Source organism: Halichoeres trimaculatus, unplaced genomic scaffold, assembly GCF_033239565.1.
Source record: "Halichoeres trimaculatus isolate MK-OKI-2021-1 unplaced genomic scaffold, fHalTri1.1 fHalTri1_scaffold_15, whole genome shotgun sequence".
NCBI classification, from domain to species: Eukaryota; Metazoa; Chordata; class Actinopteri; order Labriformes; family Labridae; genus Halichoeres; species Halichoeres trimaculatus.
In genome coordinates, this window is record NW_027437193.1 from 16,583,591 (window position 1) to 16,597,638 (window position 14,048).

A 14,048-nucleotide genomic window follows, 5' to 3' on the forward strand; every position below is an offset into this window, starting at 1 on the left:
ATTGTTGTTGTGTAAACCGTGAAAATTATCTTCTCACACTCGCAGTGTTTGTGTTCAATGGCTGCTTTATTGCCCTGTCCTAATGTTTACAGTTTAACAGCACATTCCTAGCGAGCTTCAGCCTTTGAAGTTTCAGCACGTTTAGCAAATTTGCTGACAGCAAAAGATGAAATCAGAGAAGAAAGAGGAGGTCTCTGAGATGTTGATCAGCTCACGGCGATGAACTAATCATGTGGCTTTGTTGGACCTGTTGGCTAACTAAACACTACTTTTTAAAAGAAAACACATGAAATACATAGATTCTCCATTGCAGATACATTTGTAAACATGTTGCAAGCGCACACACGCACACACTCATATACACACTCACACACAACCCAGATGAATGTCAGTAAGATGAGATATTGATTGACTAGCCACCTCCGGTCAGATATACACAGCACTGATTAGCAAGAAAATACCCTTATTTCTCCCTCTATTCATAAAACACTATGATAGTTTGTGGAAATCAGTGATACATTGGGAACATAAGAGAGAAATTTCTTAGTAACACCTATTGCACAAGCTTGCTGGAAAGACTGGGCCATATGTGTAAAAACCACAAAGATGACTCTGTTTATAAAATGTATCCTGGGTGTTGAGTTGGTTTGTATGTGTTTTTTTTTTCATCGACCCAAAATGTTCCACTAGAAGTAGCACAAAAATATTTGTGCTAAATGTTAAAGACCATGTAACCAGAGAGACCATGAGATTTATATTTACTCCAAGCTTGTCCAAGCATATTTCTCATTTTGGGCTCCTGGTGATTGGGGGGAAAAACAGCAAAAAGACAGGATTCAATGAGTCATGCAGCAGGCGCTGTAGCTCTTAGCACCACCTTTTGGACAAGATGTATTCTTTCACATGGAGATCTGTTAAGTTTTTACCGAACTAAATGCCATCACAAATTTTACACTGTGAAATTTGTGGGATTTAAGAAAACAATCTTAAACACAACAGCTGCTGATTATTTTGATTCCATAAATAAACTACTTTATGTTTTTTTTTTTAATTATAATTATTATTCAAATATTTCTTAAATTTTTAACCCTCCACACACACACACACACACACACACACACACACACACACACACACACACACACACACACACACACACAACTTTTAAAATTTATTATTATTACTGAGCGATTGCAAGTCACGTTTGCAAAAACTTTTGAAGTCTAACAGCGCCACCTGCTGGACATCCCAGGTCCTAACATTAGTATTTATATATATATATATATATATATATATATATATATATATATATATATATATATATATATATATATATATATATATATATATATATTTAAATATTATCAACCAGTTTTTTGACCTATCTACGTTGTACTTAAATAATTTGGCAGATTATTTCTTCTTACCTGAGACAGCTAGGATCCCACACTGTAGAAATTATAAACAAACGCCTTACGTCAGGGCGCAGTGTTTGGCCATGCAATCATCAGCGGAGTCCTACAAAGTTATAACAGACATTATTACTTTTCTGAAGTCTTCAAATATTTGTTCAAAACGTGTGTCGTGCTAACAACATAGCTACATGACAATATTTTTAGGCTGGAGTTAGCTAACAACCATGTGTAGCAAAACACCGGTTTATGCTGTATACAGAATCAAGCTTACCCGGCTCAAGAACCCCGGGAATACGTCACGTGCCCGCCTCTGACTCTGATTGGCCTCCTTGCTGTTATTATGCCTAATCTAACCAATCACAACCTTGTACCAAACGGAAGTAGCGATGAGTGGCCAATCAGGGGACGATTGGGCTAGGTTGTGTATCCGCTACGTTGGGAAAAATCTGAACTCACAACATCGAAGTTGATTCCAGGTGGTGTGATGATTTTTATATTTCTGCGCTGCTTTTGTGCAGCTTTGAAATTCGTGCCTGCGTAGAAACAGGTCAAACTCAGTATGTGTTCGGTCGTTGGATGCTATTCGGGCTGTCGCAATGAACAGCTGTTCAAGTTACCAGAGGATCCAGAGACGAGGCTGGAATGGGTTCAGTTTCTCGCCACAGTCAACGATCAGCGTTTTAAAGAGTCGTCCTGTTCAGATATGTGTATTTGTATTCAACATTTTAAAGATGATTGTTTGGTGAAACATTTGGGACCGACAGGGAAAGTCCAGATTAAGTTAAAACCCAGGGCAGTCCCATCTATATTCATTAAGTTAGAGCCTGAAGATCCCGGGTCACATCTGGAGATCCAGAACAATGAGGTGGGTAACTTGTGTGCATCTTAAACCTATGATAAGTGAGAAAACAGAAATTAAATGTTTTGCTAGCCAGGAGCTCTTCGTACGTCCTCCAGGGGATGAAGTATGTGTATGATGTATAGTAGATGCAAAGCAGGATTATTCTATATTATTATACATTTATTCGGCAAAGTGAGTTGCTCAGATGAATGAAAAAAACACTGATCAAAGTATTGAAGCTGTGTTTATTACTTCATTATGAATATCTAAGACATACTCGTATCAAAATCGCTGCAAGATGCCCTGTATTCACATTTTCTGATTTATGACATCCAGTGGTTGAGCACATACATTATAGAGTCAGTTGAAACAGAAAATATTTACATCCAATACAATTCCAAAAATCTTAATAGATTTTCTGTCTAAGTGTTTTTTTTTAATGTCGTGTTTTTGTGTAGAAGCCCCTGGAAAACACAGGTGTAGCAAAGCATGATCAGCAGAAATCCAGAAATGATGCTCCAGTCCGGCAAGAGGAACCAAAGAAGCCCACCTCAAATGGTAACATCACGTGAGAGTCAGTAAAATAAAGTACGTTATTCCTTATTTCGACTGTAATTAATGATTACTGTTTGTTTTTAACAGCTCAAAGTAACCCAGCCCCAAGGCTTAACTCACGCTCTAGTGAGACTGAGGTATCCCACTGCATCAAGTTGGTGAGTAAAGGCACTGTACTGTCAGTTTGCACACAAACCTATGTAATATCATATATAATTTAATTGTACCCCAATGTGTTCTGTGATGCTTTTGGTAAAAAATGATTTAAGTACTCTCTTTTTTAAACTGTCTCTCTCTAGGAGCCTGAAGAAACAACAGAAGTTTGCCCTCATTGTGATCCGGCCAACGAGCTTCTCTGTGCACATTGTGGAAGCTTTTTCGGTAAACCAGCTGATAGTACAATTTCCCGCTCAGAAGAACCAAAGCCAGCTTCATTGGGTAAACTTGTGTTATTTGTTCAAGTACATGAATAGTATCTTGCAGATTTGCTGACTTTGTGACCTAAGGAAATATGAGGTCTCATATTCTACAATAGCAGATATTCTCTTGAGGCCACCAGGCCATTGCCAGGGGTGCAGCCTGACAGATGCTGCACTAGGGATGGGAATTGATAATATTCTGTCAATACCGATGCCCTTATCGATTCTGCTTATTGACCTTATTCTTTATTGGTTCCCTTATCAATTCCTGTTGTGAGTTTTCTTGGTACAAAAAGTAGCTTTACAGGTTTTCTGTGTCAACAACATTTAATTGAGTTTATACTGTAAGTGAATAAAATGTAATTTATCCCTAAGCCTGGATATTTCTGGGCATAATTATAAAGAAACAGGTAAAAACTGCACACAATGTGATGTTGATGTTCTGTGTTGTAATATATAATAATTCAAGTAGGCCATCTAGTGTCTCAAAGTGGTTATAGCAATGGTTTAAGTTGTCTGGAAGCTTTCCGTAGTAATGAAGTCAGCCATGAGCCTTTCAATTGCCTGTTAGCTTTTGACATTTTAAATTCTAGGTAATTTTTTACAAAGAGTTGATGTGATATGTTTCTGTGATGAAAGTTGAAATTCTATTCTGAAGCTGAAGTTATACTGATGTATGCTACTGCTAGCATATCAATGCAGTTTACCTATATTCGTTAGCATCAAGCTTGCGGTATTTTGTTATCTTGGTAAATAAGGTGATCCATACCATTTCGAATGCACTGAATGTGAATCTCCTGAGAGAGAGTAATGTGCATTTCTTTATGAAGTCAGTTCTTCATCAAAACTTCAAGCTGAAAATCCTGAATCAGAGTTTTCTTGGGAAACGTTATCTAACTGCTAAGCTAAGAAAGCTGCAGCAGACTAGTCAACATATGGCCTCGCAGCTCCGGCACAATGTAAAGAATTGATAAGGCAATCGTTAAGCACAAAGGCTAATGATATCGATGGATTGAAACATTTCTTATCAATTCTCAACAGGAACCTATTTTTGATTCCCATCCCTTTGCTGGGCACTGTCACCATATCAGCCCATTGAATAGAGTCTGGTTAATTTGATCCTATTCCAATACTTTGAGGACAAAATGAAGACACATCAAAACATTAAAAAAGCAAGAGAGGATAAAAAAACAGAAAGCCACATAGGATTCATCAAGTTTAGAAAACACACTGACAGAAGTGCTGTTTTACTGAATATCAGCATGGCTCTTGTCACATACAGCTAATCATCAGCTGTTTTAATGTTTCACACATTATTGCGTAATTATACATTTTTATCTATTAACTTTGAATTCATGATTCCAATTTATTTTTCAGCTCCTAAAAAGAACCCTGTCCGGATTGGAGTCTCGCCTGCAGCTGATACTTCAAATGCTTTTTTGTCCATAAATGACAATCTGCAACCAGATAATGTGAATGCTGATTTGATCAGAGAAAAGTAAGATTTCCACAAGTTTTCCCTTATTTTGTTTGCTTCTGATGTGTTTTTTGATTTAGCATTATTACATCTGCATTCTTTTTTCCCCAGAGCTGCATCTCTCCAGAGAAAAGGAATGTATGTCGTGAATGAAAAACAGCTCCTGCAGTTATTTAACCCAAAGTGTCCATCATGTGGCTGCAAACTTCAGATGGAGAAGGCCACTCATGGATTGCTCATACTTGTCAGCCAACAGTGCCCTCAGTGTGATTACAGAAGACAATGGAAAAGCCAGATCAATGCCAGTGTCCAGAAAGATGAGGATCAACAGCTGACAGGAGCCACAGAAGGCCCCTTAAAGACCCAACAGGCTGAGCACAGCAGTACCACAGAGATCCCTCAGAGTGTGGATGTGAGTATAAGTGATGGGGAGAGTGACCTCACAGAGGAATCAATGGAATCCAGCATTAAAGGTGGTGATGATTCAGATGAGGACTGGAATCCAAGCGGGCATTTTCTCGGTAAAAAGTGTCAAGATAACGCAGAGAAGGGAGGTGACTCTAAAGAGGAGGAAAATGATGAGGATGAGGATGACGATGATGATGATGATGACGATGACGATGACGATGATGTATATGAGCTTGCCCACAGGCAGCTTTGCGTAGACTGTGGGAGTTTTTATAGTAAGCTTAAGCATCACACATGTGAGCACAAAACAAAACCTTTTTCGTGCAATATTTGTGGGAAAAGATGCACCAATGAGATTTCTTTAAGGTGGCACAGCAAAATCCATGATGAAAACTACGAGCATCCGTGCAAATTCTGTTGCGTAACATTCAAGACAAAGCTGGATAAAATCGCTCACGAGCAGACTCACAGCACTGACGGAGAGCCCTACAAGTGCCCTGTCTGCTCAGAGATGTTCGCCACATACAGGCTGCGAAGAGTCCACCTGAGGACCCACAGAGGCCTGTCCTGTAACTTCTGTGGGATGGAATTCAAGGAGAACTGTGGTCTTCAAAGGCACCTAGCTGTGCACACAGGAGAGAAAGCATTCAAGTGTATAGTGTGCCAACGGGGCTTCAACCAGGCAAGCCACCTGAAATCCCACATGCGGCTTCACACAGGGGAGAGGCCTTTTAAGTGTCAGCATTGTGACAAATGTTTTAATCACAATGTGAGCTTGAAGAGTCACCTACAGCGTTACCACCCGTCCACTCCTGAAGGAGAGCAGATCAACAGCAGTCAAAACAAAACTTCAAGCCCCACAGTTAGTACTCCTGACAATGCAGAGGAGGAACAGGACACGGTACAACAAGAGGAAATAAACATACCTAAGATTGAAAGAAGAGGCAGACCTAAAGGATCCACAAATCGCCAGAAAACAAATAATGAGACTCACAAACGGGGGCAGAAGGTAAAAAGAAAAAAAGTAAATGAAACAGAGAGTGAAGAGGAGCCAAGTGAAAGTGACATGTTCCTGTATGACACAGATGAAGAAGAAGGAGGAGGAGGAGGCAAGCAGACAATGAATTATACAGCAAGAGCAAAAAAGAGTAAAAAACTGTTGAATGTCAGATTTGGACCCAGGTTGACCACCTGTGAGAAAAGAAGTTAGAACTTTGAAAGGCCCAATAAAATCTGAAATGCTGTTCTTGAAGTCATCAATGATATATAGAAATGATAAAACTACATGGAGAAGTCATTACACACACAACTAGTTTCACAGAAGATTAAACCACGTTTAGTTTAGTAGTGTAGGCACATAATCTGAAAATTTTCATCGTGGGTTTTTAAAGACTTTCCTCATGCACCAATTGTTGCATCCTACTCATGCGTTCGATTTTTCTTTAAAGGAGCATATTTTTTTAGATATACCTCTATGAGATGTTTAATACAGTTAAGGTACAAGTATTTGGTGTTGAATATCTACAGATATTTGCTAAAGTTCTCACACCATGGTGTTGAAATGTTTTTTTTTTTCACATAAAAAACCATTCCTCAAGCAAAGTGCAGAAATATTGGACTTTGTATAGAATAATTTCAGGTATTTATGTGTTACTGTGTATCTAAGGCTAATTTAGAAGGCACGACCAGTGTTTGTACTTGAAAGAAATCTTTTAAATTTCCTCTTTTGGTATCAATAAAGCTTCTTCCTGTCTTATAATGTGTGACGGTTACATCCATGCCTTTCAACAACTGCGCTAAAATAGAAAAATATTTATTGATTCAAAAGCACAAAACTAAGACATCATTTTGAACATTTATTATGCTGCAAGCTAAGTGTTACAAATATTTTTATAAAGTTAGCAACCTGCTGAGTGACCCAGTTTCCAAAAATACATCATGTTTGACCTATTAGAGCATTTTATCACGGTTATCGTGGTTTGATGGGTTTGACCCTGTTTTAGCAGGGATACGCTCGATGTTAAATCACGCGTACCCCGTGATAAGACCCGCCCATTTGGCCCACTGTTGTAGCAGAAATGGCTCCCTCATAGCTGATGACTGAAAAAGAAATTTGGTTTTAAAAGACAACAGAGTTTCTTTCACGTTCAGGGCTGCACAACGACATTTAATGTTGCAGGATTTATACGCAGCATGTGCTCGGTCGTCGGGTGTGATTCGGTCCTTCGCAATGCGAAGCGCTTTCAGTTACCGGAGGATCCCGAGAGGAGACTGGAGTGGGTTCGGTTCCTCGCTTCGGTCAACAAACAGCGTTTTAAAGAATCATCCTGGACTGACATTACAGTTTGTATCGAGCACTTTAAAGAGGACTGTTTTGAAAACTTCACGGGGTTGACTGAAAAGGCAGAGTTAACGTTGAAGCCCAGCGCAGTCCCATCGCTGTTCATCAAGGCGGAGACAGACGAACCTGAGCCACATCTAGGGAGCTCGAAACGTGGGGTGAGTATTTGGGGGCTGAAATAGTCAAAATACAACAGACTCGTTCCAATAAACAGTCTTATTTTATTTACAAAGCAGAATGACAACGCAGTACAATTTCATATTGAGTCGTCACTCTTCAACTTCAACCTGACCCTATCTTCGTTTAACTGATGCAAATGAACTGAATGGATAGTGAGCGGTGTGGGGATACAGGGGGACCCAGATGGGATCATCCAGCAGACTGAAGGTCCTGAGGGTAAACATTTAAAGGCCACTCTACCTGAAATGTACACTATCTATTGCGGAGATATTACACCATACATTTATTCAACAAATCAGGGGCGCAGCTACCTACTTTCTGGGGGGTATGCAGACACATGACAGGTGTGCGCGCCCCCCCCCCCATATATATATGTGAATGTGTGTGTATGGATTTTGGGATAGGTGATGTCCAAAATTTTTTTTTTTTTTTTTTTTTACATTTTTATTTATTTATTTATTTATTTTTTTTAAGGCTACAAGTCAACTCAACTCAGCTCAACTCAAACTTTTTTTATAGAGCACATTTAAAACAACCGAAGAAATATCTAAAACATAAGCAAAAGTCTGTCTGTATTCATTAAAATACATTAAAACACAAAAAAACACATAAAACGAATAAAAATAAAATAAAATAAAAATAAAATCTAAGATGTGCACTCAACTTTGATTAAAAGCCAGGGAAAAGAAGTGAGTCGTTAAAAGAAATTTAAAAACCTCAACTGAGCTGGCAGAGCGGATATGCTCAGGCAGACTGTTCCAGAGCCGAGGAGCAGCCGCCGTGAAGGCCCGGTCACCTTTAGTTTTAAGTTTTGTTTTTGGGGGGACCAATAGCACCTGCCCCGAGGATCTCAATGTCCTGGTCGGGACATAGAGATCCAGAAGCTCAGTCAGGTACTGGGGGGCTAGGCCATTAAGACCTTTAAAAACGAGCAATAAAATTTTAAAATCAATTCTAAAAGCAACTGGTAGACAGCGCAAGGAAGCCAGGACAGGAGTTATGTGGTCAAATATGCGTTTTCCAGTAAGTCACACAAGATGTGTATTTTTTTAAGTATCTTTTAATGATGTGAAATCAGCATTTTCCAAACAAAAATGTATACTTTTTACACCAAAGGCTAGCTTGATTCCAGTGTATTCTGTTTTTATCTCTGGGACATGTTTGCCCTGCTCTCTGTAACTTGTTTTCCGTGGAACGGGTACACTAAAATTAGTATATGAGCTGAAAACAAAGCACGTGTCACGATGATGGGACTACTTGAGGACCTCGAGTCACATGAGTGCCAGGCCAGCTGATGAGCCAGGCACTCAAAAAAAAAAAAAAGTGTGCGCTCTCCGCTGTGGATAAAAGTAAATAAACTGGCTTTGATCAGATGATTTGACAGGCTGAACTAGTGCTGAATTATCTTAAAAATAAATATAGTGGTCACCTAGGTGTAGATGAATGTGGATGTGGTCTACAAACTGCTAATAATAAAAACACACTAGTTTTCGAATGGGGTTTGGCCCGTGATGTGCTGACGTGCCTCTGCAGAGCAATAGAGATCTCTATACTTCTTGTCTCTCTCTTATTCTTACTATCTCTATAGCTCTGTACCTCTGTTATCGATCGTATCGTTTACACAAACAGCTGTCAAATACAGAAGATGCAGACTCAAAATAATTTCTCCCCCATTGCTTTGGCGCCCCCTCTAGCTCAGTGCCCCTATGCATCGCATATAGTGCATACCCACTTTTTGCGCCACTGCAACAAATAATAGATTATCCCCAAAAGTTTCAAACTACTTGAATGGCTTATTTCTGAGGGTTGTAAAGCTAATAAGGAAAAAAAAAACTTTATTACTAGATGTATTTTCCTTTGTTAAAATCTTGATTTATATTGACAAATTTGTGAAGTTAGCCTGTTCCCAGCGAATCTTTTCAAGAAATTTACATTTTTGGGGGGGAGGAAACCTCCATTGTACCACTTTTAAGTTGTAATCATTAACACTGGCTGACTAAAACATGCAATTAAACTTAAATTGTAAAATAATGAGTATATTACAACTGTCCCAAAGTGTCCTGTCAACTTGTTGCGTTAACACAAATGGTGAATAAAAGTGTTGCAGATGCTTTTAAGGCTTCTACTCAGAGGAGGTGACATAGTTTTGTTAAGATATAACTGACATCAATTAGGTAATTGTTTATGAGCAGTTAAGAAAAATATTAGTAATCCAAATGTGTTTGAAAAGGTTAATAAAATTCTTTTCTTTCTTGATTCTGTAGAGCTTTCAAGTGAAAATTCACTTTTCTAGTGGAATGACCCTTAACAGAGTTTATGACTTGTAAAAGTAGCATCATACCGTCCCCAGAAGTATTCTTAAGTTTTTTTGGACACTAAAGTGATCATTAATAATAGATTACTTTTTATCATTCCCAGGTGCATACTAGTGTGGGTCAGCTATGGTTACGTAGTTATTATGCACGGTTTTACTCATGTTCTTAGAATGTAAATGTTTGCTTCATTGAATAACAGAAAAAATGAATACAACGGTATATTTATTCAGTGTACCTTAACAAAAGTTATAAGCCTTTCTCCAGAAACTGCACTGGTCAAACTATAGCTACCTTGGTGACTAATAGAGGGTGCCAAATTACTTTATTTCCCATCCCGTCTACTGATGGATTGTCACATAGTTCTTAAGTGTTGTTTCTGGGGAGTAACAACTGTAGTTTGACTCTTAATTTTATATTCTTGTATCTGTGTAGGACTCTGAGGAAATGGTGGAATTTGACTGTCAGCGTGATGATGTTAGACCGTGCAATAGTCCAACTTCCAGTTCTGAAGAATCAGGAATTAATCTAATAGGTAATATAATGTTATTGAATGCTATAGATATAACAAAAACTATCTTCTTTATTTAAACCCTGAATTCTCAAACCCTTGGCTCATTTTTGGCTTAATTTGCAGCTTCCCGTGGCAGCCCTGTCCCAGAAGGAGTCATCTTTACAACCGAAAAGCCAATTGATGGTCAGAAGAAACCAAAACCTGAGAATTTTGATTTGATCAGACAGAAGTGAGTCATCTTTACCAGTGCTTAAAGTGATACTCCGGGATGGAACAAGTTGGGTCCGATCACAAAGTTTAGGGCAGAAATTACCCCTACAGCAGTGTTTTTGTGCAGCAGAAGCCCAGGGCGCTCGCACCAAACACCCCCTCCCTGCTCCTCTGCCGGTTTCCTCTGCACTCAGACGGGGCCATATTTTACTTGACCAAAAAACACAAACGGACTACCACCGAAAAAGTCGGATATCGGTCTGCATTCACGCTTTATTTAGAGAATCTTCAGCGCGTTACTTTTACACAAAAACACAGCTAAATAAGGCTCTAGTTCTCATCGTGTCGTAAAACGGCGCTACATCGCTGCAGAGCCACAGCTGGCTACGGGGCGCTCGCAGATATGGCCAGATTTAAACAAACGCAGGTAGTCTGCCAGGACGAAGAGACACGATGAGAACTAGAGCCATATTCAGGGATGTTTTTGTGTGAAAGTAACGCGCTGAAAATTCTCTAAATAAAGCGTGAATGCAGACCGATATCAGATTTTTTTGGTGGGAGTCCATTTATTTGTGTTTTTGGTCAAGTAAAAATTGGCCCCGTCTGAGTGCAGAGGAAACCGGCAGAGGAGCAGGGAGGGGGTGTTTGGTGCGAGCGCCCTGGGCTTCTGCTGCACAAAAACACTGCTGTAGGGGTAATTTCTGCCCTAAACCTTGTGATAGGACCCAACTTGTTCCATCGCGGAGTATCACTTTAAGACTTTGGCTCATTGCTGCTACTCTGTTACATGAAGTTACACATTTTTTATATCTCACTTTGTTGAAATTTTAGAGCTGCACGCCTACAGATGAAAGGAAAATATGTCGTGAATGAAAAACGCCTCCTACAGTTGTTCCACCACAACTGCCCATCATGTGGCTGCAAACTGAAAATGGAGAAGATCACATATGGGCTGCTCATTGTCCTGAACCAACAGTGCTCTCAGTGTGAGTATACATACCAGTGGAAAAGCCAGAGCAATGCCAGTGTTCCAACAGATGAAGACCAACAGCTGACAGAGCGTGAAGATGTCACTCCAGAGACCCAACAGGTAAGACGTGCATATTGACAAAATATAATAGATAGTTGCTTCACCGCAAAGAGAGCTGGATATAAAAACTTTTGTTGCTGGTCTTGTTGTTATATCACAGGTAAAGCGGACAGATAAGACCCAGGGCAGTACCACAGAGGTCCCTGAGATTGTTACTGTGATTGACTCCTGTGACGAAGGGAGCGACCACATGGAAGAATCAGATGAATCTTGTGATCAAGGTGACAGTGATTCAGATGAGGACTGGAGGCCAAACAAGAGTTCTTTGCTGGCTGGGGTTCTTCGACTGAACACAGACAGGGCAGATGATACTGAAGAGGAAGGGGAAAATGACGAGGATGATGAAAGTCATCCCATACTAGCCCCCAAAGACAGTCAGCTCTGCACAGATTGTGGAAAGTTTTTCAACAAACTTCGGCCTCACACATGCGAGCACAAGACTAAACCCTTTTCTTGCAATATTTGTGGTAAAAGATTTGAAACGGATCACGCTCTGAGTCGTCACAGCAAAATCCATGACGCAAACTATGAGCACCGGTGCAAATTCTGCCATATTACATTCAAAACAAAGGTTGATAAATTCTCTCATGAGCACACCCACATGACTGAAGGGAAGCCCTATAAATGTCCTGACTGTTCAGAATCATTTGGCACAAATCAGGAACGAAGAGCTCACATTCAGGATCACAGAGGCCCTCCGCAGTTAAAATGTCACTTCTGTGGAATTGAATTCTGCTGGCCACTTGCTCTCCGACGACATTTGGCTGTGCATACAGGAGAGAAGCCACATAAGTGTTCTGTGTGCGAACGGGGCTTCAACCAGGCAAGCCACCTGAAATCCCACATGCGGCTTCACACAGGGGAGAGGCCTTTCAAGTGTCAGTATTGTGACAAATGTTTTAATCACAATGTGAGCTTGAAGAGTCACCTACAGCGTTACCACACATTCATGGACGGCGGCGATGCTCAGGAGGATCAAAAAAGCGTCTCAGAATTAGGACTAGGCACTTTAGACACTAACCAGGACACAGAAGAAGAGGTGATACCGGAGGTAGTACAGAAACCTAAGTATAAGAAAAAAAGCACAGGCAGACCTGTTGGAAGGCCGAAGAGTGATGAATCAAATACTAAAGCTCCAAAGCAAAGGTTGCAAAAGTTAAAGAGAGCACACTATACTGAAGAAGAGGAAGATGAGCTGTATGACTTTGACATGCCCTTCAATCCAGCTGAGGACAAAGAGAAAAAGACACTGAAAGTGACAAAGAAAACAGCCGGGCCAAGGGGGAGACCAAAGAAGTCGATCAGTGAAAAGGATTACAGCAGCCAGAACAACGGTAAGAGCTTACCAAAACGCAGGGGTAGACCAAGAAAAAATCCTCTGCCCTACTCTGAAAGTCACCCAGAGCTAAATGATTAACTTGACGGGTTGATTTGTAAACAAACTGGACAGATTTACTGCAAAATTACATGGATCATGCCTTTTCCAGTTAACACTAGGGATGGGTACCAAATTAGGTACTTTTATAGGTACTGACTAAATTCTGTATGTGGTACTGAGTAATGATTGACGTGAAATCAATCGGTACCATGATTCGCAAGCATCCTTATGACTGTGAGGGAGTGAAAGAGTAAGCAATTTCCCGTTCTGGACATGACAGTGTTGCAAGTTTGTATATTTAGAAATAAATATGTTAACCTGGAAAATTTTGAGATTCTATTATCAAACAAGTTCATATTATTAACACATAAAGGCACACAAACATACTGAAAATTGGTACTGTTGAGCACCGATACCGTTAGCCAAGTACTGGGCATCAGTTTCATATATTTTCAAATATTAAAGGTACCCATTCCTAGTTAACAAAGGTCTGGATGATCACAAAGCATTATTCTGTGTACTGTGGGATGAAGTGTCAAAAAAGGATATTAAACAAAATTTTACATGTGTGTTGTCCCCCTGTTATTTGTTTCCCATAATCATATTTTTCGCCTTCGTACGCAGCTTTGTTTTGTGGAGTACCTACGTGAACACCATGGTAATTTTTTTGTATTTTTTTTTACAAATTGAACCTCAACCGGGACATGTTGGATAGCACATCACACCAACCCTCGTCGTTTGAAGCCCGCCCCGCCCACTCCGCTAGCATCCAGCAAATCTGGCTAACTATTAACTTGCTACCGTGTTTGGTTCAGTAAACTCATGGAAACAGTTTTTTAACAACGTGAAACCACATTTAAAGTTAGATGGACTAAGTAGAAAGCAGGGTGTGTCCTGTCGTTGGATGT

At 39.9% G+C, this 14,048-nt stretch overlaps 2 protein-coding genes across 2 annotated transcripts; both read left to right on the forward strand.

Annotated features, from left to right (window-relative positions):
- Nucleotides 1–1,818: 1,818 nt before the first annotated feature.
- Nucleotides 1,819–6,824, forward strand: LOC141803821 (uncharacterized). The gene is made up of 6 exons (XM_074687836.1): nucleotides 1,819–2,280; nucleotides 2,715–2,814; nucleotides 2,899–2,969; nucleotides 3,111–3,249; nucleotides 4,608–4,728; nucleotides 4,819–6,824. The coding sequence occupies exons 1-6, from the start codon at nucleotides 1,975–1,977 to the stop codon at nucleotides 6,323–6,325; spliced, it is 2,244 nt and encodes a 747-aa protein (XP_074543937.1). The 5' UTR covers nucleotides 1,819–1,974; the 3' UTR covers nucleotides 6,326–6,824.
- A 350-nt stretch (nucleotides 6,825–7,174) lies between these two features.
- On the forward strand, nucleotides 7,175–13,703 carry LOC141804369 (uncharacterized). The gene is made up of 5 exons (XM_074688755.1): nucleotides 7,175–7,614; nucleotides 10,384–10,483; nucleotides 10,586–10,691; nucleotides 11,504–11,762; nucleotides 11,863–13,703. The coding sequence occupies exons 1-5, from the start codon at nucleotides 7,309–7,311 to the stop codon at nucleotides 13,177–13,179; spliced, it is 2,088 nt and encodes a 695-aa protein (XP_074544856.1). The 5' UTR covers nucleotides 7,175–7,308; the 3' UTR covers nucleotides 13,180–13,703.
- The last annotated feature ends 345 nt before the right edge of the window (nucleotides 13,704–14,048 follow it).

Bases quoted from the DNA above. Each gene is read 5' to 3' on its own strand.
- LOC141804369 (XM_074688755.1), top strand. From the start codon at position 7,309: ATGTGCTCGGTCGTCGGGTGTGATTCGGTCCTTCGCAATGCGAAGCGC. The intron at 10,484-10,585 runs GTAATATAATGT...CTTAATTTGCAG, and splicing joins ATCAGGAATTAATCTAATAG to CTTCCCGTGGCAGCCCTGTC. The intron at 11,763-11,862 runs GTAAGACGTGCA...GTTATATCACAG, and splicing joins TCACTCCAGAGACCCAACAG to GTAAAGCGGACAGATAAGAC.
- LOC141803821 (XM_074687836.1), top strand. From the start codon at position 1,975: ATGTGTTCGGTCGTTGGATGCTATTCGGGCTGTCGCAATGAACAGCTG. The intron at 2,281-2,714 runs GTGGGTAACTTG...GTTTTTGTGTAG, and splicing joins TGGAGATCCAGAACAATGAG to AAGCCCCTGGAAAACACAGG. The intron at 4,729-4,818 runs GTAAGATTTCCA...TTTTTTCCCCAG, and splicing joins GCTGATTTGATCAGAGAAAA to AGCTGCATCTCTCCAGAGAA.